Genomic DNA, 27123 nt, shown 5'->3' on the forward strand with positions numbered 1-27123 from the left:
TCGGAGGCTGAGAGGTGACCTTATAGAAGTTTATAAAATCATGAAGGGCATAAATAGGGAGAATAGCCAAGGTCTTTCCCCTGGGGTAGCAGAGTCCAAAAATAGAGGGCATAGTTTTAAGATGGGAGGGTTAGATTTAAAACAGACCTAAGGTGTAAGTTTTTCATGCAGAGGGTGGTTGTATGGAATGAGCTGCCAGAGAAAGTGGTGGAGTTTGGTACAATTACAACATTTAAAAGGCACCTGGATGAGTATATGAATAGGAAGGGTTTAAAGCGATGCATGCCAAATGCCAGTAATTGGGACTAGATTAATTTAGGACATCTGGTTGGCATGGACAAGTTGAACTGAAGGATCTGTTTCCATGCTGTACAGCTCTATGACTTGAAACAATAATTCCACTTTCTTCCTTCGGATGCTGCCAGATCTGCTGAGTTTCTCCAGCACTTTCTGTTTTCATTTCAGATTTCCAACATCTGCAGTTCTTTGCTTTATTTTAAAATTGTAAAAAAGCCCTTTCCAAGCTGACAAAGTGAATCACTTGTCCGGTTGCAAGTTAAAAGGAGGTGGCTGATTGATACATTCGGAGCCATAGTAATGGAAGCAATGTCAGTGAGGATTATAGAACATTGTTAGGATACTGTCAAGGCTCATTACATTCTGCAGCAGTGTAGGCATAGTAAGGAAGTAGGAAACTCAAGGATAAATCTCAGGAGGTGGTACAATTCACTAGTATTCATTAGGAATTGGGCTTTCTTTGGAATGCTCCAAATAGTTGGACTGGTCTGTCTCACTTGTCCTCCATGGAGAAATTTGCAAAGAAAAACACCTTTGACCACAAGTCCATCAGGAAGTGGTCAGCACCTAATGCCTTCGAGATAGAACATAGAACAGTACAGCACAGAACAGGCCCTTCAGCCCACAATGTTGTGCCAACCATTGATCCTCATGTATGCACCCTCAAATTTCTGTGACCATATGCATGTCCAGCAGTCTCTTAAATGACCCCAATGACCTTGCTTCCACAACTGCTGCTGGCAACGCATTCCATGCTCTCACAACTCTCTGTGTAAAGAACCCGCCTCTGACATCCCCTCTATACTTTCCACCAACCAGCTTAAAACTATGACCCCTCGTGCTAGCCATTTCTGCCCTGGGAAATCTTCGGGAAAAGGAGAGAGTGGATCCTGTCATGTGATTCCCCGAGCAGACTGTCAGTCATTTGGTAGAATGTTTCACGACCAGACTTTTCCAACAAACACCAAGGCATCATTTGGATGGTGATGAGAAAGGGCACTACCTGTGAGATGGCAGGAACTGCCGATGCTGGAAACCTATTTCAGGTTTCTAGACCTGAAACGTAGCCTTTCCGGCTTCTTTGATGCTGCCTCGCCTTCTGTGTTCGTTCAGCTCCACACCTTGTTATCACTACCTGTGAGATCCTTGTTTTACACTTGGTCGATCCATGCCACCGCACGCTGCCCATGAAGCAGCTGCAGGAGGGTTGGGACTGTCACCTACTGCCTCCTGGAATGTGCCTTTGCAAAGGGAGCCTGGAGAGAGGTGCTGTGGATTTTGTCAAGGTTCGTCCTGAGTAGCTCCATGAACAGGAAGCTTGGGTCAGCTGCTGTCAGGGCGCAGTGGGGAAAGACCACTGTCTTGAGTTCTCCCTGCTTAAGTAAATGTGGGTCCGTTCAGTTATCGGACTCTCCAAGTGCCTCAAATGCTCATAAATATATTTTGTAAGAGATGTCTTTGTTTTGTTTGAATAGAATCAAACTCCAATGTTTGTTCATTTGCCTTGATATGCTACCATACAGAACCAAACTAGGTTTGTGACCATGTATAATTATAAAGATACTTCTTATGCATAAAGTACATTTTTGAAATAAAAATAATGTGAACGTAATGTGGGTTCACGAGCTTTCCAGTCCGATTTTCACTTTTCTCTCACACCTCATTTATTTGTAACTTTTTTTTCAGTTTGAACGACGACCTATTTTCTGTTTCCTCACTTGCTCCTTGCGGTGGGTGAGTTCTCCCCTGCCTTGGTGACCTGTTATGAGTCGTGATATCGTGCAGCGCCCTTAACAGATCGGAGCAAACAAAAACATTTCAAAAAGTGGTAGAGTTTGATATGCTAGAATAGAACTGGATGGGGCGCTAATGCAATTTTTTTAACGGGGAAGATTTTCCGTTGCTGTCACCTTTCCACCAGGATTCTTTTGGTTTTGTCTGAAAGAGGAAAAGAGGGTTTAATAATGAGTCTTGCTCCGTCTCAAGTTGCGAGGTTGCGGCGCATCGCTGGGCGGCGCTTCAGGATTGCGTGGCCTTTTAAAACGGGAAGGTGTAAAGTTCGGTAACGTTACTCAGCACTATTCTCCTTGCCGAATTTCAACCACTGTCTGGTTGCCGGAACCATGGCATACCTTGGCAAACTTTTCAAGTACATCGATGACAACCAAGATCTGTACATAAAAGTAAGTTATTTTGTTGTTGCTGAACTTGGGGGCTGTCAACCTATTCTCCACTTTTTTAATGTTTCCTTTTACTAAAGATTTTGTTAGAAATGTTCTACAGTATATTTTTAAAAGAGCATTCATAATCTGAGCAATGTGAGAGGAAAGTTGGTGTTAGAACAGTTGATTGAGTCATTGCTGGAAATGAAATAGTCAGAAAACGTTTCTAATGTCTTTTGCTGCACTCCGTAAAATGGAGGACGTTTCCGGTCTTTCCCCGACATGTAAACGGATATAATATTCACTCAGTACTTTTGTAAACCTGAGTGTAGAGTAGACATGAAGAAGGGTCTAGGTCCGAAACATCAGCTTTTCCTGCTCCTCTGATACTGCTCGGCCTGCTGTGTTCATCCAGCTCTACACCTTGTTCTGAGGAAGGGTCACCGGACCCGGAACTGCTACCGGGCCTGCTGAACTTTTCCAGCAACTCTACACCTTGTTATCTCTGTAGAACAGACCCCTTTGAAACAATCATTTCAACGAAAAAGAATGTGTGCAGTTAATAGGTTACAGTAGGGAGAGATTGTGTCTGCAGTATGTGACAAGATCTGACTTTACTTCTTGTCAGCCTCCTGTATCCCCTTCAAATGATACCTTGAAACGATTTCGAGAATTAATAAAACAGATTCCTGGGGAACAGGCCACCAAAGTGATTGTGTGAAAAGGATGAAGTGGTGAGTGTGGGTGGAGTGATTAACATTAGTTACTGTGTATGCCTTGAAGTTGTTCATCATGTTTGCTCCACTCTGTTCACTGACCCAATGACATGAAGAGGACAAAGTAAGGACTAGACTCTATCTGGGCATGGGGGAGCTGGCGACTCCACACCCTGTCTCTGTGACCACATTTCGGCTCCTGACTCTCCAACTTAGGCTGCTGCACTATATCCGGAAGTACGTAGAGTAGAATTGAGTCTACCACATAAATTGAACAGTTGGCCTAACAGTCTATATTTGTGTTTTGTGTTCCATGTAAACCTCCTTTCAGCTCTGTATATTTAACCCTATCAACAGGCTTTCTACTTGCATCTACAGTATGCTTTTATCAGACTTCACTTTAACTGATCTTTGCTATTTGTCTGAATACCCTGGAGATAGGGAATTTTGTGTTCTTGCCACTGTTCAGGGAAAGTGGTTCTTCTGAATTCATATTCTCTTACGTTAGTGACTAGCTTATGTTTCTGATCTCTCATTTTGGAGACCCCAGTGAGTGGAATTATTTTCTGACCAACTACCCTCTGAAACCCTTCCTTAATCTTGAAGGTTATAATCAGCCTTCAGTCTTCTCACCTAGAAGAGGAGTCCTTAAATGTTCAACCTTCCACAATAAGTTATCCTCACTACCCTCTTTTTTTTTTGCACCCTTCCCAATGCTTCTATATTTCTGCGGTGCAGAAACCAAAGGTTATCAAATGCAGTCTATTAAATTTGCATTAAATTAATCATAACTTCTCTACTTCTCAATTCTATCCCTGCAGAAATGAATCTCGGTGCCTAGTTTGGAAATTGCCTTTGTGTGCTGATTTGATTAATGTTAATTTGTTCAAGTTGGTCTTCTCTACGTTTTTGCTTTTTCCTCTCTATTTAGAGTCATAGGGCAGTACAGCATGGAAACAGACCATTTGGCTCAACTCATCCATGCCAACCAGATATCCTGAATTAATTTTAGCCCTATTTGCCAGCATTTGGCCCATATCCCTCTGAACCCTTCCTATTTGTGTACCCATCAAGATGCCTTTTAAATGTTATAACTGTACCAGCCTCCACCACTTCCTGTGGTGGTTCATGCCATACAATCACCACTCTCAGTATGAAAAAGTTGCCCCTTAGGTCCCTTTTAAATCTTTCCCCTCTCAACTTAATCCTATGCCCTTTCGTTTTGGACTCTCTTACCCTGTGGAAAAGACCTTGGCTATTCACCCTATCCATGCTCCTCATGATTGTATAAGCCTCTATAAGGTCACCCCCTTAGCCTACTGGACTTAAGGGAAAATAGTCCCAGCATATTCAGCCCCTGCCTTTAGCTCAAACCCTCCAACCCTGGCAACATCTTTGTAAATCTTTTCTGAACTGTTTCATGTTTCACAACATCCATCCTATAGTAGGCAGACTGGAAATGCATGCAGTATTCCAAAAGTGGCTGAGCCAATGTCCTGTACAGCTGCAACATTACTTTCCAACTCCTACACTCAATAGACTGACCACGATAGGCAAGCATACCAAACGCCTCCTTCACTATCCTGTCTACTTGCGACTCTACTTTCAAGGAACTGTGAACCTGCACTCCAAGGTTTCTTCTGTTCAGTAACACTCCCCAGGACCTTGCCATTAACTGTATGAATCCTCCCCTGAGTTGCCTTTCCAAAATACAGCTCCACACATTTATCTAAATTGGCTCATCCGAACAAGTCCCGGTATTCTGAGATATACTTCTTGGTTGACTACTACATCACCAATTTTCATGTTATCTGCAAACTTACTAACCATGCCTCCTGTGTTCATATCTAAATTATTTATAAGTGATGAAAAACAGTGGACTCAACATCGACCCTTGTGGCACGCCACTGGTCACAAGCCTCTAATCTGCAAAGCAACCCTCCACCACCAGCCTCTATCTTCTACCTGCAAGCCCATTCTGTATCCACATGGCTAGTTCTCCCTGTATTCCATGTGATCTAGCCTTTCTATCTAGTCTACCATGTGGAACCTTGTTGAACACCTTACTGATGTCCGTATAAATCACTTCCGTCACTCTGCCTTCATGAATCCTCTGTTACTTCTTCAAAAAAGCTCATAAGTTAGTGAGAATCAATTTCCCATGCCTAATAAGTACTTGCCTTTTCAAATACCTGTAAATTCTGCCTACCACTGATGTCAGGCTCGTGGGTCTATAGTTCCCTGGATTTTCCTTACCACCATTTTTAAACAATGACATCTCGTTAGCCAATTTCCAGTCTTCTGGCACCTCACCTGTGGCTCTCGATGAGAAAAATATCCCAGCAAGGGGCCCAGCAATCACTTCTCTAGCTTTCGACAAAGCTCTAGTCTAACCTGATCAGGTCACAGGGATTTTTCCACCTTTGTGTTTTAAAACATCCAGCAGCAGCACCTTCATTATATGGACATGTTTCAAGATGTTGCTATTTATTTCTTCAAGGTCTCGGTTCTGTGTCCTTCTCCACAGTAAACACTGATGAAAAATATTCTTTTAATATCTCCGCCATTTTTTTATTGGTTCCACACAGAAGTGGATTTGCTGATCTTCTATGGAAGCCTAATCTCTCCCTACTTTCCCTTTTTGTCCTTCATGTATTTGTCGGATCTCTTTTGGATTCTCCTTAAACCTATTTACCAAAGCTATTATCATGTCCCCTTTTTGCCCTCCTGATTTCCCTCTTAAGTATACTCCTACTATCTTTTTACTCTTCGAGGGATTCACTGGATCCCTGCAATCTCTACCTGACAAATGTTTTCTTCTTTTTGACCAAAATCTCAATTTTTCTAGTTATCCACCATTCCCGACACTGGCCAGCCTTACCTTTCACCATAACAGGAAATTATTGTCACTGGACTCTCTTATTTCATTTTTGAAGACTTCCCATTTTCCAGCAGTCCCTTTCCCTGTGAATATCTAGCCCCAATCAACATTTGAAAGTTCTTGCCTAATACTGTCAAAATTGGCCTTCCTCCAGTTTAGGACTTTAACCTTTAGATCAGTCTATCTTTTTCCGTCACTATTTTGAAACTAATAGAATTATGACCGCTGGCCCCAAAGTACTTCTCCACTGACATCTTGGTCCTACCCTGCCTTATTTCCCAAGAATAGTTTGTTTTGCTCCTTTTCTCGTAGGTACATCCACCTCCTGAATGAGAGAGTTTTCTTGTACACGCTTAACAAATTTCTTTCCATCCAATCCCTTAACACAATGGCAGTCCCAGTCTATATTTGGAAAATTAAAATCCCCTACTGTTACTGCTGTGTTATTCTTGAAGATAATTTGGATCTCCTTACAAATTTGCTTCTCAGTTCCACCCAAGTAACTTCCCTAGATGTACTTCTAAGAATATCCTCTGTAACTACAGCTGTAATATCGTTTCTAATCAAAAAATGTCCACCCATCCCCCCCAACCTTGTATAGCATCTGTACACTGGCCTGTTAAGCTGTCAGTCTTGTCCATCCAATCCAGGTACAATCCGTCGATAGACAATAGGCGCAGGGGTAGGCCATTCGGCCCTTCAAGCCAGCACCACCATTCATTATGATCATGGCTGATAATCCACAATCAGTATCCTGTTCCTGCCTTATCCGCATAACCCTCGATTCCACTACCTTTAAGAGCCCTATCCATCTCTTTCTTGAAAGTATCCAGAGAGTTGGCCTCCACTGCCTTCTGGGGCAGAGCATTCCATATAGATAGGAATAGGAATATACTTCTTGTATAGGTCACTTCTACCCCAGAAAAGATTCCAATGATCCATAAATGAGAATCCTTCTCCCCTACACCAGCTCCTCAGCCACACATTCATCTGCTCTATCCTCCTACTCCTACCCTCACTAGCTTGTGGCACCAGGAGTAATCTAGAAATTACTACGGTCAGCCCTACTTTTTAAATTCCTGCCTAATTTCCTACATTCTCTCCTCAGAACCTCACACTTTTCTCTTCCTACGTTGTTAGTTCTAATGTGTACAACAACCTGCTGGTCCCTCTCCCCTTTGAGATTATTCAGAATTCACTTTGAGATATCCTTGATCCTAGCACCAGGGAGGCAACACACCATTCTGATGTCTCATTGTTGGCCCCAGAAATGTCTGACCAGACAGTCTACCTTCGCAATCGATCACTTGAAACCTTTTGATACATTAGAGTGAGTCCCTGTACCAGAAACGTGGTTGTCAGTGCAACATTCCCCTGAGAGTCTGTCACCCCCTGAATTTTCCAAAGCCGCTTACTTGTTTGAGTAATTGTTAGCCACAGGAGACTCCTGCACCAGCTGCCACCCCTCCTACCTTTCCTGGAGGTATTAACACTTAAAACATTTGTGCTGTCTTGTTACTAACCGTTCAACCAGTCATCCCTAGCCTTCCCAGCCCCTCTCTAATTATGGTGTGAGATTTTGTTGAAATGTTGGCTGTGCCTAGAAACCAGAGAACTAAACATCTCCTGTGTGTGGATGCACTGTGTTTGGTTCCTATTATTGGGATACTGCACTGGAAATCGATGCCAGTATTCCTGGCGCTGTCACAGAAGTTGAAGATTTTAAAGATAAGCAAATTCCTGAATTTTTTAGACCTAGGATAAGAAAAAGCAAGGACTGGGTTTCTGGCTTAATATTTATGGCGAATAATTGGATTCTAGGTAGACTTAAATTATTATGAACTGTTGGTGTATAACTGTACTAGTTAAACACTAACCCCCTTTATGAACTCGCCCTTCGACACACACACGGGCTCTCACACACCCCGGAAAAGAAAACATGGGTATTATGAAATGAGAGAAAAGCTAGGAAGGCAGTTCACTGGTTCCTTTTCACATGATCAATTGAGATCATTCTTGTGCCAATTGGAATGCTGTTTTTCAGTCCTTTTCTAGATGCTTTTACTGATTTGCAGGAGGTACAGACAACTGATTCACACACATAAAAGGCCTTCTATTCATTTCTTAAGTCAAAGTTTGTAGCTCCTGCTGAACAAAAAAAAAAGGTTTTCTTCGGCCTTTAAAGTGTGCTTTGCTGTTGAGAACAGATCCTGTTCCTGAGGTGGTGGAGATCTGATCACTTCTCTATCTCTTGCTCTCATCCCCAAGCTGTTTAGTTAGCTACAAACCAATCACATTGTTGGCAGGTGGAAGGCCTTCGTTATCAACAACTCGTCACTAACCCAGAGACCAATCAGCTACTTGCTGGCAACCAAGTCTCCACAACCCGTTGGCTCTAGCTTGTCTGCCAACCACTGTTGGAACCAGTGTTTACAATAATGGTCAGACTATTTGCTTTGCAAAACATGGAGCAGTCCTTGGCTTTGAAACAGTTCTTTTCCCATGTCAGTCCACCATTAATAACACAAAAATAAAAGATGTCGTCTTTGCATTCAATATGCAGTGTTCATTTTGGGGTCCAGTACTGTGAAGAAAATACAGCCTTTACTTCAGCTACTTAACCATATTTGAAGCTTTTTCCCATACAATCCCCCTACATAATCTCAGTTGATAAGTAATTCCAATTTAAACGTGAAAATCACTGACTTCATTTTTATTAGACTTCAGTTTAATCAACTGTCTTGTTTCCCTAGCGTCTCGTAGATTGGGTGGCCATTCAGAGCATCTCAGCATGGCCAGAAAAGAGAGATGAAACCCGAAGAATGGTGGAATTTGTGGGCAAAGAGATAGAGAAACTGGGGGGATCTGTGGAGCTGGCTGATATCGGGCAACAAACGGTGAGACCCAAACTTTAGCTTGAAACTTCCTTCAAATTTTTATAAACATGTCTCTGCCAAATTTGTTTTCCTTTGTACTCTTTCCTTCTCAACGCGTTTTGAATTCTTTGAGGCTGATAGCCCACTCTTTCCTTTTGGTAGCTCAACTGTTTTCTTCACGTAATCGGTTCTTTTGGAATTCTGTGTCCAAAATGATACATATCCCTTGCTCTCTTGCGCTCACTTTCTGCAATAAAGTTTTTTACAATATTTCATAAATTTGTCATCTTATTGTATACAACGTAATTTCTCTTTATTTTAAATTAGCTGCCTGATGGATCAAAAATCCCTCTTCCTCCTGTCCTGTTGGCTACACTAGGCAATGACCCAAAAAAGAAGACTGTATGTATCTATGGTCACCTGGACGTTCAACCTGCACAAGTTGAGGATGGATGGGACACTGAACCCTTCACTCTGGTTGAGAAGGATGGTGAGAAGGCTTCTATTTGTCCTTAATTGTTATTGAAAATCCATTTGCTAGTTTGTGTTCTGGAATCGGACATTGCCGAAAGCAGGTTTGTTCATTTGGCTTCATTCTGACCAAGCAAATCTGAAAAACAGTTCAAGTTTCCAAAAGTATATAATTAGGGCTGCTCAGTAAAGGAAGTTAAAGCAATATAAGGATAAATCTTTTCGTGCAGCAAATGGTTCACATTTGGAACGTACTCTCTGAGAACGGTTAAGGCAGGTTCATTTGAGGCACTTATATCATTGTGGCATTGTCACTGGACTGTTGATCCTGAGACTCAGGCAAAAACTCTGAGGACATGAGTTCAAATCACATTGATTCAAATTTCACCATCCGACCCATCACAATGAAAATCTGGAATTCAAAAATTCTAATTGCAAGCACTGACTATGTTGTTAAAACCCAACTGGCTCACTAGTGTCCTTTTTAGAGAAGGAGATTTTCCACCCTTACCTGGTCAGGTCTGCATGTGACTTCAAACCTACATCCATATGGCTGACTCCTAGCTCCCCTCTGAAATGACTCTAGAAGCCACTCAGCTCAAGGGTATTTAGAAATGGGTATCAGCTTAGTCTATAAACTAGTTCACTACTGAACTTGGTTAATTTGCACACTCATCATTTAGGCGATGAGTTCCCTTATAGTAATAAAGCATTAATCAAAACAATGCATTGTTCTATGTTCTAATGCATGTATTAATCGCTCTTTTCTTCTCATTCTTCCATCTTAGTCCAAATTGCTATTATTTGATCATGTGCAGTGTTATTAGCGTTATAAGTTTGCCTAGTTCCCTCGAAGCAGCAATTTTGACTTTCAATTTTGGCCTTAGGAAATGTGTTTCAACATTTTATTGCAGCTTGTTTTCAGATCCTGTTCTCAACAGTTACGTTTATTTTGAAAAAGAGGCAGCTGCCATCACTTGATTTCACAGTTTCCTTTCTCGTGATTTTAATCTGGAACTGACAACCATTTTTTGTTTAACAAAAGACATGTGAATATTTGTCATTGTTGGTTTGAGGTTACTTTGAAAGTATCAGCAATTTGTCAAAGACAGAGATCTGAACATAGCTTTAAAAAAAAGCCTGTTAGTCAATGACATTATCCTGGTTTTCCGCTTCCTGGAATTTCTGAGGCTGCTGTACTTAGAATTTTGTCATATATATTGTCATTTTTTGTTTGATAATACATCAACTGTTCTCGTATTTTCAATTTTAAATTCGGGTATACGCTGAAAATGCTGAAATTGTTCACTCTTTGCATGCCTGACTTTTGGACTTGTTCTGCTGCTGTTTTTAATGCTGGGATCTGTAATTTTTTTTCTGCACGTTAGTCACATTTTTTTTTCCGCTTTGGAGACAAACCTTTTTTATTAGTATATATCTGGACAAGACAGCAGAATGACGAGGTTTTCTCCACATCATTTATTATAGACCGTCCTGGATTGAGGAACCCTGCCAGATTTGTAAATGGGATGTTCAAATAACAATTGCAACTTCTGAGATTCCCCCTTGTTGTCCAGATGAGGAGTCCAAATGGCTTGCCATCAGGCCAGGAAATGTGTTAATTGGGGATATCTTTAGACCTCTGCTTGGTCTAGAAGTTAGAATTAATTAAACTTTAGGTTTTTGCCTGTTGTAAATTTTGCCACTTGAAATGAGTTGAGTTATCTGTTGTATCAGTGAAGGGGAAATTATGTTGGAATATCACTCTTCAGCAATTTATTACTGCTGCCCCAATTGCATTTAGGAGGAAACTACATGAGTTCATGAAAAAGAGAGGAATAGATAATGCTAATCATTTGGGATGAGGAAACAGATGGTGATCCAAGTGCAGTGTAAACATGACTGGATTGAGTTGATTTGAATCATTTATTGTCACGTGTTCAATATAAAATACAGTGAAAAGTTTGTATTGTCACCATGCATCAGCACCATTCTCATTAACTTAAAACAAAGAAAGATAATTTAGAGTCCAACTTTTCCTTCGCCACTGCTGCCACAGTCTTGCTCTGGGTTTCATCAGCCCACATCACTGTGCTGCCACAGTCCTACTCCAGGCTTCACCATCCCATGATCGTGGACCAATTCAACTGAATAGTCTGTTTCAGTGTTGTAATTGCATGTTAGGATTTCATTCTCAATCTTTTTACTTAGCTTCTGTTCTAGCTATAGAGGCCATCAGAGCAGACATAGGCTGTTAAACCCGTTGGATCTGCTCGAACATCCAATTAGATCATGGCTGATCTAATAGCACTAAAGTCTCCCTTCCTGCTGATTTCCCTATAACCCTTGATTCCCTTACAGATTTCGAAATCTATTTATTTGTTGGCCATCTATTGAGTTGGATTGGTCAGATAAGAGTGTTTTGCTAATACTCTTGTCATTTAGTGTTTTGTTTTAAATTGCTGCAATAATACTCTCCTTTTACAGTCACTGTCCATTTCCACTCAGCTCAATCCCCACAGTGGTCTGCTGTTCTGTTAGGTGTGTTCCAGACATCTTTAAGCAAGCTAAGATTCAGTCTGCAGCCTCTGTTTCCTAACTTCTTGGTTCAAGATTCCTGTTGACTGATATCAATAATACTCCTTTCTATTCTGTTCAGAGGCTCAGCATTCTGGTGGATAAGATTTGCCTGAGTTAATAAAATTCAATATATTTCTGGGTATTGTAACATAATCCGATCTGTTAGCCAGCTTTTTATTGTGAAGATTAGAAAACTGATTGATTGAAGTCCTAAATTCATAAAATAATAGAATTTCTACAGTAGAGAAGCAGGCCATTAGCCTATCGAGTCCTCGCTGAATCACTGAAGAGTATCCCACCCAGACCCAACCCCCTACCCTATCCCTATAAACCCACATTTTTCATAGTTAACCCAGCTAGCCTGCATATCCCTGAATGCTATGGGCAATTCAGAATGGCCAGTCCACCTCACCTTCACATCTTTGGACTGTGGGAAGAAACCAGAGCACCCGGAGGAAACCCATGTACGCACAAGGAGAATTGTGCAAACTCTAAACAGACAGTCACCTGAGGGTGGAACCAAACTCAAGTCCCTGGTGCTGTGAGGCAGCGATGCTAACCACTGAAGCATTATCAGAATAGTTTTATTTGAGGTGCTTCTGAAACTTGGATATTTCAAAAAAGTGGGGGTTTTGTCAAGAGAAAGCATTCAGTGTCTGTCACAAGGCTCCTGCTTGAGCTCATTTAAATAAAATTTTCGGGGAAAATTCTTCCTCTGCCTCGGACCACAAACAATTGGTGATCATCATTTTATTTAAATCTTATTTCCACTAAATAGCAACATGTGGTCGGGGCTTTTGTCTTGCAGTCATCAGGACTGGGATGCCAGAAAACCAGAGTGCTGATTGTTTGGACCATAATGAGCGTAGAGATATAGCCAGAACTGTTATCTGTCGATCTTGGATCTTGACTTTCATTCACTGGGCTCACTGTGACATGCTTGAGCATTCTAACAAATATGTTTATTAACACACAGTAACCTGTTCTCTGTAGACAAAAAGAACTAATACACGTAGCACTTTTCTCATTGGGAAAGGGTGTTGTGGACTGTTAATCCCTACTACTTTCCCTAGCAACTCTGAACCATCAATGTCTGCCTGTTTGTTTTGAGAACTAAGATTGAAAGTTAACTGTGTTTGCTGTAATCTGTGTGCCAATGGTGGTGCAGCAAGTGCAAGTAAATGCGATTTAATACGGTTTAGTGGTGTTGGTCAACAAAGACATGGTGGGCCACAGTCTGTCGCTGTGCTGTTATGACTCTATTTCTATCCGTTCACACTCATGCAAGACAGACAGTTTCAACGTCTCAACTCCTTTTTAGCAATGATTAATTAACTACCTAGCAATCGTATATCTTTTTAATCAACCACTTCATTCATGTTCTGACACACATCCAGAGATGGTGGGACTTGAACTCAGGCCTCCTGGGATACTACCACTGCACCACAAAAGCCGAGTAATTACTTATATCCTGTCTCACTTCAGACTTTTTAACCTCCACTTAATTATAAGCACAAACAAGTGATGGCATTTGCATAAGTGCCTACAGTTTGAATGGCTCCAACATGGTGGAGCTATTCAGTTTTTAACAAAAGTCAATGGTTGTTAAACCAGTTAATTAGCATTTATGCAATTTCTTCAGAAGGAGGTTATTCTTAAGATTCTTTTTTTTTATCTCTGTACTGCTCTCCAATTTTCTTTAAGAAAAGATTTGAAAAATTAACGGACATAAGTTGTTTCAGAGATAGTGGGGACCTTCAATGCTGGAGAATCTGAGATAACAAGATGTAGAGCTGGATGGCCTACTGTGTTCATCCAGCTCTACACCTTGTTATCTTGGATGTAAGTTGTAATTCTTTTGTATTGATTTTTAAGATGTTGGTTACTGATGGGATTGTTGACTCTCTACTCTTCCTGTTAATCGTTTTTAACATTTTTCTGTCACTTTACAATTAACATTGAGAAAGGGAACCTGTCGCAATTTGGTGAGGAGTTCAGGAAAACATGTCAGGACCAATGCTGGGCATACCTGAAATGAGGTCCAAACCTGGTGATGTTTTAAAATGGGGCTATTGACATACTAAACAGTTAAAAAGAAGTCTGAGTCAGCAAACAATAGGATCAAAACTCTGCGATCCTGCTACATTGATTTGGTGGGCAATTGATCAACAGTGGGGGAGGAGGCTCCATGAACTATCCTGTCCTGAAAGACAGCAGAGCCCAACAGCTATGTGTGTGCTGGTAATGTGGTTGAAGCATGTACAACTGCCTTCAGCCACATATTTTAGATTAGATTCCCTACAGTGTGGAAACAGGCCCTTCGGCCCAGCAAGTCCACACCGCCACTTGGAGCATCTCCCGATAACCCACGCACCCCTGAACACCATGGGCAATTTAGCATGGCCAATCCACCTACCCTGCACATCTTTGGACTGTGGGAGGAAACCGGAGCACCCGGAGAAAACCCACGCAAACACAGGGAGAATGTGCAAACTCCGCACAGACAGCCGCCCCGAGGCTGGAATCGAACCCAGGTCCCTGGCGCTGTGAGGCTGCAGTGCTAACCACTGAGCCACCGTGCCGCGAATGTATGTTGGAGATGATCAACCTGGGTTTATTCCTGAATCCCCAGCGTCACACATGTTATCAATAAAGGTGACTGACTCCAAAGGCGTATGTTCCAGAATAATGCATACCTCTCCCTAAACTATTCCACTGTCCACTGCAGCATAGCTGCTAATCGCAGTGTGGCAACTTTCCCAAGTATATTCAAATAAAAGAAGTAGGCCAAATCTCCTCTTTGTCAGTTATTACCCCTTTATCTATTTACAATCATCACTATTGATGGCAGTAGTTATTGACTATGCTGTCAATCAGCACATAATAAACTGCTTCGTTTGCATTCTGCCAGGGTTATTTTGGCTGCAGGTCTCATTATACCAGCGCTGCAAATGAACAAAAGATCTGGTTTGTAGAGTTGAGCTGATGTGAGTCATCATGAGCCCCATTAAGATTTGAATCAGCAGGAATTGCTGAAACGCCCACTCACTGGTTAGAGTTATACCTGACAGAGAAAAATGTATCAGAGATAATGGGAACTGCAGATGCTGGAGAATTCCAAGATAATAATGTGAGGCTGGATGAACACAGCAGGCCAAGCAGCATCTCAGGAGCACAAATGCTGATGTTTTGGGCCTAGATGAAGGGTCCAGGCCCGAAACGTCAGCTTTTGTGCTCCTGAGATGCTGCTTGGCCTGCTGTGTTCATCCAACCTCACATTTTATTAACAGAGAAAAATGGTTGTAGTTCTTGATAATTAGTCATTTTCACTCCAGAACATCTCTAAGCTTCTCCAGGGTAGTGTCTAAGCTCGACTATGACCTTGCCATATCATAAGGTTAGAACTCAAGATATTGACCCAGTGACAGTTAAGGCACAGCCAAATTCCAGGAACACCCTCCCTAAAAGCACTGTGCATGTCTCTGTACTATATGGACTGCAGAAGCTCACCACCCACTTCTTGAGGGTAACTAGTGTTACAGAAAGGATGTTAAGTGAAATTAAATCCCTTATACTCACTTTATAAGCAACAAGTAACAATTTATTTCCCTAACTCTAACAGCGAACAAATAAACAGAACTACTAAAAAACTGAACAATTTCCACACCCCCCCCCCCGCCGCAACTACTGACTGTTCCCAAATAAAACAAAATTCTAATTCTATGCTGTTTCAATAAATAGAAGTCCTACTTCCTAAAAACCAAAGTAATAAGAAAAATCAATTAAAACTTAGTGTCTCGGAATTACAGCTAGGATAAGTCTTCTGCAATCTTCTTTGCCATCTTCGCTGTTTTCCATTCAGGAATTCATTTCTCCGAAAAATTCCTGTGTCGGGAATACTAGCTAAGAGCGCCATAGTACCTTTAGTTAGATGGTGCACACTCTGAAATCTTAGATTTCTGAGAGAGGCAGTAATTTTCTCTCTTTAAGAGCTGTTCTCTTAACATGGCAGTTTGTTCATACTGATTTTCAAATGCCCCCTTATTCGCTTTACCTATTAATTTCTTACAAGAGCATTGGTTCTAAGTTGATAGAACCTTCAGATTTAAATTTAATTGGGTTTTGATATCTAGAGCCTGGTTTAAATTAATTGGCTAAATTCAAAAACCTGTTGTCTTGGTAAAATTGCTGTTTTACCTGCTAATAGTATAGCCTTTTGATACAATGTTTCAAATTCAAGAACTCTCCGCGCATCTGCTTCTGCCAGCAGACTTTTTTTTAAGTCCAAGCCTAAACAAACCATGTCTCTTTAAAGAGACTATGCACTTTTAGTTTCTCCCCACATCATTTTGTAAATATCAAATACTGTACCCAACTTCGCAACATATCTCAAAGAAAAAAATGAACCATCATGATGAAAAGATGCCTTTCTTTTTTCCTTTAATCTTGATACCGTTATTACTGGATACATACACCATCTTAAAAAGTTACACATTTCATACTAATTCTATATATGTATGAAATTGCACACTACCATTTCTAATGTATGTGTTTCTCTTTCAAACTCTCAATGAATCCACAATAACATTTTCACAACCCACAACGTGTACAGTTTGTAAATTAAATACTTGTAACATAAGACTCCAATGAAATATTCTGGTGTTCTCGTCTGTAGATCTCTCCCAAAAAATGTCAGCTGGCTGTGATCAGTGTGCACAACTATCTCCAAGACATTGTTTGCAACATAAATATTAAAATGTTGTAAGGTCAGTCCCAAATTCAATAATTCTTCATTTAGTAATTCTTTATTCAGTGGTTGAATATTTTCTCTGGTGGATATCGAGTTTCTTTTGAAAAGTAACCAAAGGCATTTCAATTCCACAATCATCCTCCTGTAACAATACAACTACAATCTCTACATTGCTTGCATCAATCGTGACTTTAAAGGATTTCAAGACATTTGACAGGGCTAAAACTGGTGCAATGGGTAACACTGCTTTTAAGTTCTGAAGTGCCTCCTGGCATTGGTCTGTCCACTGGAATTTTGTGTTCTTCTTTAACAAATCTATAGGTGGTGTCACCGGGCTGCTAAAGTTTGGTATAAATTTCCTGTACGATCTGCTCAATCCCAAAATTCGTGGCACTTCTTTCTTTTGAGGATGGCCTTGAAAATTCCTTGATGGCCTTTGTCTTCATTTTCCTTGGTGTCATCCGTCTGTGTGTGATGTTGTATCTTAAGGACGTCACTTGCGCCTTCGCAAATTTTGTCTTTGCCAAATTTATGACCAACTTTGCCTTCTGTAGTCTCTCAAAGAGCACTGCCAAATGCACAGTGTGATCTGTCCACAAATGGCTAAATATCACTAAGTCATCTATATAGATGGCACAATTAGTCAATCTTGCCACAACTCTATTCAATAGTCTTTGAAATGTGGTTGGTGCATTCTTCATTCCAAAGGACGTTACTTTAAATTGGTATAGCTAATTTGGGGTTACAAAAGCAGAAATTTCTTTTGCTGACTCTGACAAAGGTACTTGCCAGTAACCACAAAATATGCCCAACTTTGTGATGCAAGTGGCATGTCCTACTTTTTCCGCACAATCTTCCATCCTGGAAATTAGGTACAAGTCACATTTTGGTCACAGCATTGATCTTCTGATAGGCTATGTAGAATTGTCAGTACCACCAGGTTTGGGAACCACCAAAAACTCTGAACTCCATTTGCTTTGACTCTGCTGGATGATCTCTTCTTGGAGCGTCACTTCTACCTCCTTTTGTACCTATATTGCTTTGAGAGGATTAAGCCTGTAGGGGTGGTGTTCTATCAGAACAGCATTCCGTATGTCAACCTAGTGTACTATGGTATTAGTCCTCCCCATTCTATATTTACATACGTGCTCATAGTGCTGCAAAAAGCCTTTCAATTTAATTCTCTATTCCTGAAACTGAGAACTTACTATCCTATTCCATTCTTTAAGGACTTCCTCATTATTCAAGTTATTCTTAGGCACATCAAAATCTTTCTCCCACCTAAGATACGTACTCCCAACTGTGAGATCTCTGACTTTAGACATATCAACTTTCTTTAATTAATTGTGAAGGCCCTATTACTTTGTGTCCAAATATCAATTCAAATGGAGTAAACTGAGTTAATTCATTTGGAGCATGCCTAATAGAAATAGGATACCTTTATCCCAATCATTTGGTAGTCCTGGCAATAAACCCTCAGCATTGGCTTTAGGGTTTGATGCCACCATTTCAATGCTGTCTGGAATTCAGGAACGATTTAAAGCATTAGATTCTTAAATGATCCATTACGTCCTTAAATAATTTGGCAGTAAAATTGGACCCTTTGGTCTGATTCTCTCTGTGTAGTCCATAACAGGTAAAGAAAGCAACCAACTCCTCCACAACCTATTTTGCCTTCAAATTCCGTAATGGAATAGCCTCCAGAAATCTGGTGGACAGATCCATTATGGTTAGCAAATACTGGTTCCCACTTTTTATTTTAGGAAGGGGACCTACCTGCATGAAAGATTCTTAAAATTCAGGAATTGACATCGAATACACCGGTTTTATTACTGCCTGTGGCTTTCCTACCATTTGACGTGAATGACAGATACGGCAAAATTCAACCACATCTTTATGTAATTCACGCCAATAGAAATGCTTCTGTATCTTAGCCTGAGTCTTCCTCACTCCTTGATGACCACCTACAGGTAATTTGTGTGCTACTGGTAATATTACTAGCAGCATAATCTGCTGAACTTCCGCCCATTTTCCCTCTCCTATCCTTAAGGTAATAACATGCTGGAATACACTGATTCCTTTTCTGAGCAGGTCTTATGATATAAATCTCTTATTTGTCTCATCTTTTTGTTGTAACTCTATTGACCTTTCAGAACTAAAGGCCGTTGCCTGATTGTCTACCTGCTGAGGTTTTTCCTATTACTATTTCATCAAACAGGGTGTCAGCTAACTGGACCTCAGCTTGTCTTTCTCTGGTTTTCCCTTCTTGCTTTAACTTATGACTGGGATTCTGTCAGCACACAGTACAAAAAAATTCCAGGGTAATTTTCTTTTAACTCCTCACTTCCCTGGTTTTCTTTCAGCTTCTCCATTGTAATGGGCATTACTCCTACGTTTTTTCCAGCTAGGTTGTTTCCAAGAACAAACTGTATTCTTGGAATTAGACACACTTTCAGTCACTCCCACTGTCACTTCTTCTGTCGCGTTTGGACTTTCCAGTCTTGCCTTTCACTGAAATACTAAATGTCTCTCCATTTATTCTACAGCATATCACTGTCTCGGGTAATGGAGTGTAAATGCTTTCATTTCTTAGTATTAGAGATAGACTAGCTCCTATTATTTTAACCCCTGTACACCCCCCAGTTTTTCCTGAGTAAACCTTACCCACAGAGGTGAAGTCCTTGAAGAAATCAGGCACTATCTTACTATCTAGCCCGTGACTAGGCTGTGCACTCTCCTGCAGCTCCTCAACAACTTCTGTTGGGATTTCCTTCACCATCTAAACTCAACTCCACTGGTTTAGCCTCCTACCACTTCTTTTCCCAGTGCCTCTCTTAGTCCATCAGTACTGTGACTTTGTGTGTCCCCCTCTAACAGTGGAAACACCTTTGGCCTTTCACTTCTTGATTCACCCTCTTGGGTCTCTTTTCTTTTCCACATGTGGTAAACTGTTCCCAACGTGATCTACTTTTTGTTCCCCATTGAAGGATCTCCCTTCTTCCCAATTTCTATACCTCATGGAATAAAATTGCTGTTGGAAGCTAGATTTCAAAGTATGGACTAATAGGTGTTCATCCACCATCTCTGCAGCTCTTCTCACAGTTTTAATTTTGTTCCTCATTTTGTTCCTTATCATTTCTGGAAGTGAATTTTTGAACTCCTCCAGCAGAATAATCTCTAAGATTCTCATGTCTTTTCTATCATTAATGCTGTCACCCATGTATCAAAGTTGCTATGTTTAATTCTTTCAAAGTCAACACAAGTCTGGTTCCTTCCTTGTATTTCTGAACTGCTTTCTATATACTTCTGCGTCTAATTCATGGGCCTCAAAATAGCATGTTTTACTACCTCCTACTCTCTTGAAACCTCAACTGGCAGTGCTGCAAATGCCTCACCAGCCCTGCCTATCAACTTGGTGCAGTGACAGTAAGAATTGATGACGCTGGAGTCTGAAGTAACAAGCTGGAGGAACACAGCAGGCCAGGAAGCATCTGAGGAGCAGGAAAGCTGATGTTTTGCATCAGGACCCATTTTTCAGAAGTGGTGGGGGGAAGGGGACTCTGAAATAAATTGAAGGGGGGGAGCGGTGATAGCAGCTAGATAGCGGAGCAGATAGGTTGAAGAGAAGACGGACAGGTCAAGGAGGCGGGCATGAGTGGGGGTGCTGGTCTTGGGATGAGGCTGGGGGTTGGGGAGACTTTGAAGCTAATAAAGTCCACATTGAGACCATTGGGTTGTAGGTTTCCAAGGCGGAATATGAGGGGGTATCCCTCCAGTTTCCAGGTGGCATTGTCGTAACACTGGATGAGACCCAGAATGGACATGTCATCCAGGGAGTGGGAGGGGGAGTTGAAGTGGTTCACGACTGGGAGGTGTTGCGATTCGTCACGAACTAAGCATAGGCACTCCACAAAGTGCTCTCGGAGCCTCTGCTTGGTCTCTTTGTAGAGGAGGGCACATTGGGAACAGCAGACACACTAGACCATGTTAGCACAGAGATAATGGGAACTGCAGATGCTGGAGAATCCGAGATAACAAAGTGTGGAGCTGGATGGAGCAGCATCTTAGGAGCACAAAAGCTAACATTTCGAGCCTAGACCCTTCACTTGAGGGCTGTTGACAGCGGTTCACTTGACATCCGGCAGTTCTCATGCAGAATTTCAAATGCCTTCCTCTTTTATACCCTTGATGACCTATTAATTTCAAGAACTCTATGCATCTGATGCTGCCTGCAGACATTTTTAATCTCTAAGCCTAAAGAAAATTTACCTTTTTTTAAAGGGAGCACACAGATTGCAGAGTGTTTGGCACCATTTATAACTCCTCACATCAAGAAGCAAGTGGCCCACAGTCACATGCAGCAAGACCAGACAATATTCAGAATCAAGCTGATAAATGGCACGTCACGTTCATACTATTTAAGTGCCAGGCAACGACCAGCTCCCAACGAAAGGAAGTGTAATCATCATCCTTTGACATTCAATGGCATTACCATGTTACAACTCCCCACCCATCCAAACTTACTTCCCATAATCATTGCCATCTTCTTGAGGGCATTTAGGAATGGGCAATAAAAGCTGACCTTGCGTGCTGTTCCCATTTATTGGGCACGAATGATGTTTTTTAAAAAAAATGATGCCCACCCCCCCCCCCCCTCCCAACGTTTGCTCCTGAAAAGAATTCTAATTGACTTTTTTTTCTTTTTAGGAAAACTATATGGCAGAGGATCCACAGATGACAAAGGACCAGTGTTGGCATGCCTAAACTGTATTGAAGCTCTTCAAAAATTAAAGCAGGTAATAAATTTTATCTTTCTGGCTGGTTTATTTTGTTGAATGTGCTGTAATGCATTATCTCCAGAAGGCAAAGAACAGTTCAAAGATTTATGCTTACAACAGTCTTCCTCGGCCAGATAATAGATTTGCTCTGCCAGAATTGGTGTACAATTTAATAATGGGTTGCAGTTGCTGTGTAGGTACATCATGGACCATGAACTCTGAGTAGCCACCTATTTTTTAAACAGAAAAAGTGTGACTTTTGTACTTTTCCTGAAAGGTTTGATGCTGCGTTTTGCAGTGTTTACTCAGTGACCATTCACGTTTCATTGCAAAAGGATGTAAACTAATTTTAAAATTATACATATTAATTTGCAATTAAGTTGTTGACTCTAGATTTCACTTCATTTTGGATGGTTGTCCATCGGTGAGTTGCTTACTTTCTGAAGGCCACAATGATCACTACCAGTTTAGTTTTGGAATGTCTGTGCAGCTCTTGCATCTAATGTGCAAGCAATCAAACTTGTTTTTTTCCCTCCTTCTGTTTTCCTCACTACTTTCTATTTTCTCCATTCCTTTCTTAATTTTTGCCAGCTTGCAGTTTCACACAAGACTTGCAGTTGGGACACAAACTGGTATTTAATCCTGCTGCAAGGCTTCTAAGAAGCCACTTGAGAGCAATCTTGAGTAGAGACATTAGCCCCCTTAATACTATTCTAATGAGGGCAGATAGACCAGTCTAGGTTAAAGGTGAAGTCTTGGCAACTTTCTAGTTTGGTAGAATAACAGAATGATTTCTAATCCAGAGTCATAAAGTTGTTACGTTGCTGAAGGAGACCATTCAACCCACAATGTCTGCTCTGGTAAACCAAATGAACACCTCACCTAGAACCATTCCTTTGCCTTCTCCTGTAAAGCCTGCACTTTTTTTTCTTGATTGTAGTGTAATTCCTTTCTAAATGCTTCAACTGAATGCTGTGCATTCCAGACCCTAACCATTCACTGTGAAAGAGAGAGAACCAGGTTTAGAGCTGGATGAACACAGGCCAAGCAGCATCAGAGGAGCAGGAAGGCTGATGTTTCGGGCCTAGATCCTCCTTCAGAAATCTCCAGCATCTGCAGTTCCGATTATCTCTGAAACACTGTGTGAAAAAGCTTTTTTCTTGTCACTTTTTTCTGCTAAGTACCTTCAATTGTGACCTCTCATTCGCAATCTTTTCATGAGTAGGAACTGTTTTTTTTCCTCTATTTGCTCTGTCTGTTCCATTTCATGAAGTTGAATACCTCTATTGAATCACCATCCCGCCTTCTCTCCTTCCAAGAAAAACAGTCCTGAGTTCTCCAATCCATTATCTGAACAAAAATTTGTATCCCTGGAACCGCTCCTGTGAATGAGTTCTGCGTTTTCTCCAACACCTAACAGCTTCACTTGCTTCCCAAAATGCAACACCTGGAGCTTGGTGCAATGCTCCTAGTGAAGCCAAACTAATGACTTTGTACACTGTTTGAATTTGTGGTTGACAAAGAATTCAGTACATCTTAGAAAGAGAGATAGCAGATGGATACAACAGGCCTGAGCACAGTATAAATTTGCTTGGACACTGCACCCTGCTCCATAAATTTTATAATGAGCCTGTATTATCAGCCATATTGATGAGCCAGCTTCTGTTTTTATTATTTGGAATCTTATTGACAGCACATGGTGCAAGTACAGATGGGTTTCTGCAGCAGTACAAGGCAGCTGTCTGAAAATCCTTTGGTTATTGTCCCTGGTACTCGTTATGTATAAACAACCAAAGATCTTGCTGGTTTTATTAGTATATGAGTCAATATATCTTATCAGTTCATTCTGCACATTAAATGCAGTTCTTGGTGAATACAAAATACCATGTGATATTTGAGCCAGATTAATTCGTCATTTTTGGCTTCACAAACTGGTTGTTTCTTCCCTTTTTTTCCCGGAATTTAAGAAAAGAAACTTAGATCAGTATGACCATGTTCTAGTTCGCTTATGTCCTTATGTGGTCTGACCTAGATATATCTCCAGAGGCATAATGATGTAGTTAATCTTAACTGCCCTTTGAACAGTCTAGGAATGTGCTGTAAATACTGGCCCAGTCAGTAAAGCTCCTTTCCTGTGATCAATTTTTTAGGAAAAATGTGAACGTGATAATTTTTCTGTACTACATGACCACTGTATAATTCATTCTGGAGGCTGTGATTTATGTTCACTACATTTGAAGTGCAAGATAATTTCTTATGTTGCAGGAGCCATGACCCCGACTTTTTTTGTTTTTTTTCTCCTTGTGTCCTTTCTGTAGGAAATCCCTGTCAATATCAAGTTCTGCTTTGAAGGAATGGAAGAATCTGGCTCAGAGGGTTGTGATGACCTAGTGTATGCCCGCAAAGACACCTTTCTCAAGGGTGTGGATTTTGTGTGTATTTCTGACAATTATTGGCTCGGCAAGAAAAAACCCTGTATAACATATGGTCTCCGAGGCATTAGCTTTTTCTTTGTGGAGGTATGTTTTTGAGTTTCTTTATTTTGCATCCTAGTTTTTCTTGATTTTTCAGATGTTGTGGATTGTACACTTTGTTAAATTCACTGTTACTTCCTATAGCTCTTGGCAATGTTTTTAAGTTCTAGATTAAATGTACAGTAGCAACCTTTGATAAAGCAGAAAATGCTGGAGACCCCTCAGCCTGTCAACTGACCCCCGCAGAGATAGTAGTAGCTGATGTTTTTGATCAATGCCCCTTCGCAAAACTGGAGATTATCCATTTATCAGCTCCTCATCAGCCAATACAAAGACGAAAAGAAAGTTCCATGGAATGGCAGATTGTTTAAAATGGGGTGGTAGGGAGGGAAGAAAGTGATAATTGTACTAGGTAATGGGCTCTTGGAATGGAATAAGAAACAAACGTTGGATCCAGATTTCAGGGTCAGTACTTTGATTCATTTTTCCATAGAATCCCTACAGTGTGGAAACAACAGGCCCTTCGGCCCAACAAGTCCATACCGACCCCCTGACATCCCACCCAGACCCATCCCCCTATTACCCACCTCATCTGCACACCCCTGAAAGTTATGGGTAATTTAGCATGGCCAGTCCACCTAACCTGCACATCTTTGGGCTGTGGGAGGAAACGGGAGCACCCGGAGGAAACCCATGCAGACACGGAGAGAAAGTGCAAACTCCGTACAAACGGTTGCTAGAGGATGGAATCGAACTTGGGTTCCTGGTGCTATGAGGCAACAGTGCTAACCACCAAGCCACTGTGCCACCCCGATTCATGTATTTTAATTCTGGCACAATGGTATGAGGTCTTTGGACATTGACCAGTGCTGCGTCTGATGGATTAGTCTGTCCTGTATTTGAAGGACTGCACCGGAGCAAAGTATCCAATTCTTCTCTAATCATTGTATTCACCCATAATCTCAATAAATGAGCCTTCAGCAAAAAATCTGGTTTGATGTTGTTTTGTGTGTGATATTAGACCCAGTGTTGATTGTGCACAACCAGTGGCCAATCCTGCATATGATGTCCATGTGGGAGGGATGGTAGATGCATTGAACTTCTTCCACACTCATTTTCTCCCCAGTCCTTGATGAAAGAAGCTCCTTCATTTTGGTTAGTCCAGGGTATTTTCTTTCCAGCGCCATTGCTGCAGTAATCTGACAGTAAAGAATTGAAATGTGCAGTGTAAATGCAAAATATCTGATATTAACATGTTATGGTTTCAATGCCTAGGTTGAATGCTGTAACAAAGATCTGCACTCTGGTGTCTTTGGTGGTACTGTGCACGAAGCCATGACGGACTTGATATATTTAATGGGTAAGAGCTCCTGGATCACTGACACTAGGATCGCCATAGCTGGGCTTACTCTATTCAATTCCCAAAGGGATGAGGGAGAGGCAATAAATGCTGATTCAGTCAGTGACTCGCACTTGCAGTCAGTGACTCGCACTTGCAGTCAGTGACTCGCACTTGCAGTCAGTGACTCGCACTTGCAGTCAGTGACTCGCACTTGCAGTCAGTGACTCGCACTTGCAGTCAGTGACTCGCACTTGCAGTCAGTGACTCGCACTTGCAGTCAGTGACTCGCACTTGCAGTCAGTGACTCGCACTTGCAGTCAGTGACTCGCACTTGCAGTCAGTGACTCGCACTTGCAGTCAGTGACTCGCACTTGCAGTCAGTGACTCGCACTTGCAGTCAGTGACTCGCACTTGCAGTCAGTGACTCGCACTTGCAGTCAGTGACTCGCACTTGCAGTCAGTGATTTTACAAAATCTGGTTTGTAATTAAGGGAACCCACCATGTTCTAAGTGTTGAATTAATACAGGGGCAAAAATGGACAAGTTATGTCAAATGTGTATCAAAGTGTGCACTTCCTGTAACATGCTGTCTTTTACATGTATATCCTATTGTAATTGAGGACCAGATGTTCTTTTGTGACTTATTTATTATGTTTTGTGCACAAATAGACTGTTAGTGCCCTTTCACTGGGTGGAACACCAAGGACGTTTTCTTTTATTGTAAGAAACTGTAATGGTTGACAAGATGAAAAGTGTCATTCGGGACCATGTATTCTCCCCACCCCATCCTAATCTTACTGATGTTGCCAGCAGCAGAGGTCTGTTATCAATGACAGGAAAGTTTGCATCACCACATATGCTTTATTGTTCATTTGAAAAACATTTACACGAGAGTTTGTTGCATTTTTATTTAAGATTATTTGGTGCACTTCACTAACTATTTGACACCAACCCAGTGCAATTTGCAGATAGTGCTCTTTGCTGTTGACTATAACGAATGTCAGTTTTCTGCAATTATTTTCTTCTTGCAAGACTAAAAAATCGTCCACATCAATCCCATGAATGTATAAATGCTCAGGTATGGGTTAAATTGAAGAATTCAACAGGGCATTAGATATCTCTATTCAAATAATCAATGTGCAAAGATTTGGGGAAAAAGGCAGGAGATTGGAACTAAGTCAAAATTCTCATTTTAACAAATCTGGTACGGAAATGATGGGCCAAATGGTGACCTTCTCTGACTTTGTTGTTGTAGGGAGCTGGTACGGATTGGCTAGCCAAGCCACTTTTGCACAGTGCGCATTATGTGCTTGGCCCCTGTCTTCCAACATTGCCACCTTCTGGCGAGACTTGGGATTGAAGTGTGGTCTTCATCATAGTGTCAAACAGTAAGCCTGAAATCGAGTGTGAAATAGAGATTCTCAAGCTCAATTAAAGAGTGAATAGCTTTATTATTAATTGTCCAGGCTTTCAGTACGAGTTGCAGATCATTCACTTGCTTGACTTTGTGCCAGCTGTTAGTACAAATTATTATTTATTGGTAATGTTGGTAAATATTAGTTGATGCAATAGTATGAAGTTGGATAGACTATCAGATAAACAGTCTAACCGAAGTCCTGATTTGAATAGGCAAATTAGTGGATAGAAAAGGAAAAATTCTCATTCCTGGCATTGAAGAATCAGTGGCACCACTCACTGGGGAGGAAAAGGCATTGTATGAGAAAATAGACTTTGATGTGGAAGAATATTGCAAAGCTTCAGGTGGCTGCCACCTGCTGCATGCCACTAAGGTATGT

At 41.2% G+C, this 27123-nt stretch overlaps 1 protein-coding gene across 1 annotated transcript in view; it reads left to right on the top strand.

Annotated features, from left to right (window-relative positions):
• Positions 1-2307: 2307 nt before the first annotated feature.
• Positions 2308-27123, top strand: part of LOC125451996 (cytosolic non-specific dipeptidase-like) — a 42619-nt gene continuing 17803 nt past the window's right edge. Inside the window, exons 1-7 of the mRNA XM_048529846.2 lie at positions 2308-2480; positions 8810-8953; positions 9260-9422; positions 21441-21529; positions 23830-24030; positions 25261-25345; positions 26957-27117. Coding sequence (XP_048385803.1) covers positions 2421-2480; positions 8810-8953; positions 9260-9422; positions 21441-21529; positions 23830-24030; positions 25261-25345; positions 26957-27117 — 903 coding nt within the window. The 5' untranslated portion in view covers positions 2308-2420. The remainder of the gene's footprint in view (positions 2481-8809; positions 8954-9259; positions 9423-21440; positions 21530-23829; positions 24031-25260; positions 25346-26956; positions 27118-27123) is intronic.

The sequence above is a fragment of the Stegostoma tigrinum genome, chromosome 5 (genome assembly GCF_030684315.1).
Source record: "Stegostoma tigrinum isolate sSteTig4 chromosome 5, sSteTig4.hap1, whole genome shotgun sequence".
In the NCBI taxonomy this organism is placed as follows: Eukaryota; Metazoa; Chordata; class Chondrichthyes; order Orectolobiformes; family Stegostomatidae; genus Stegostoma; species Stegostoma tigrinum.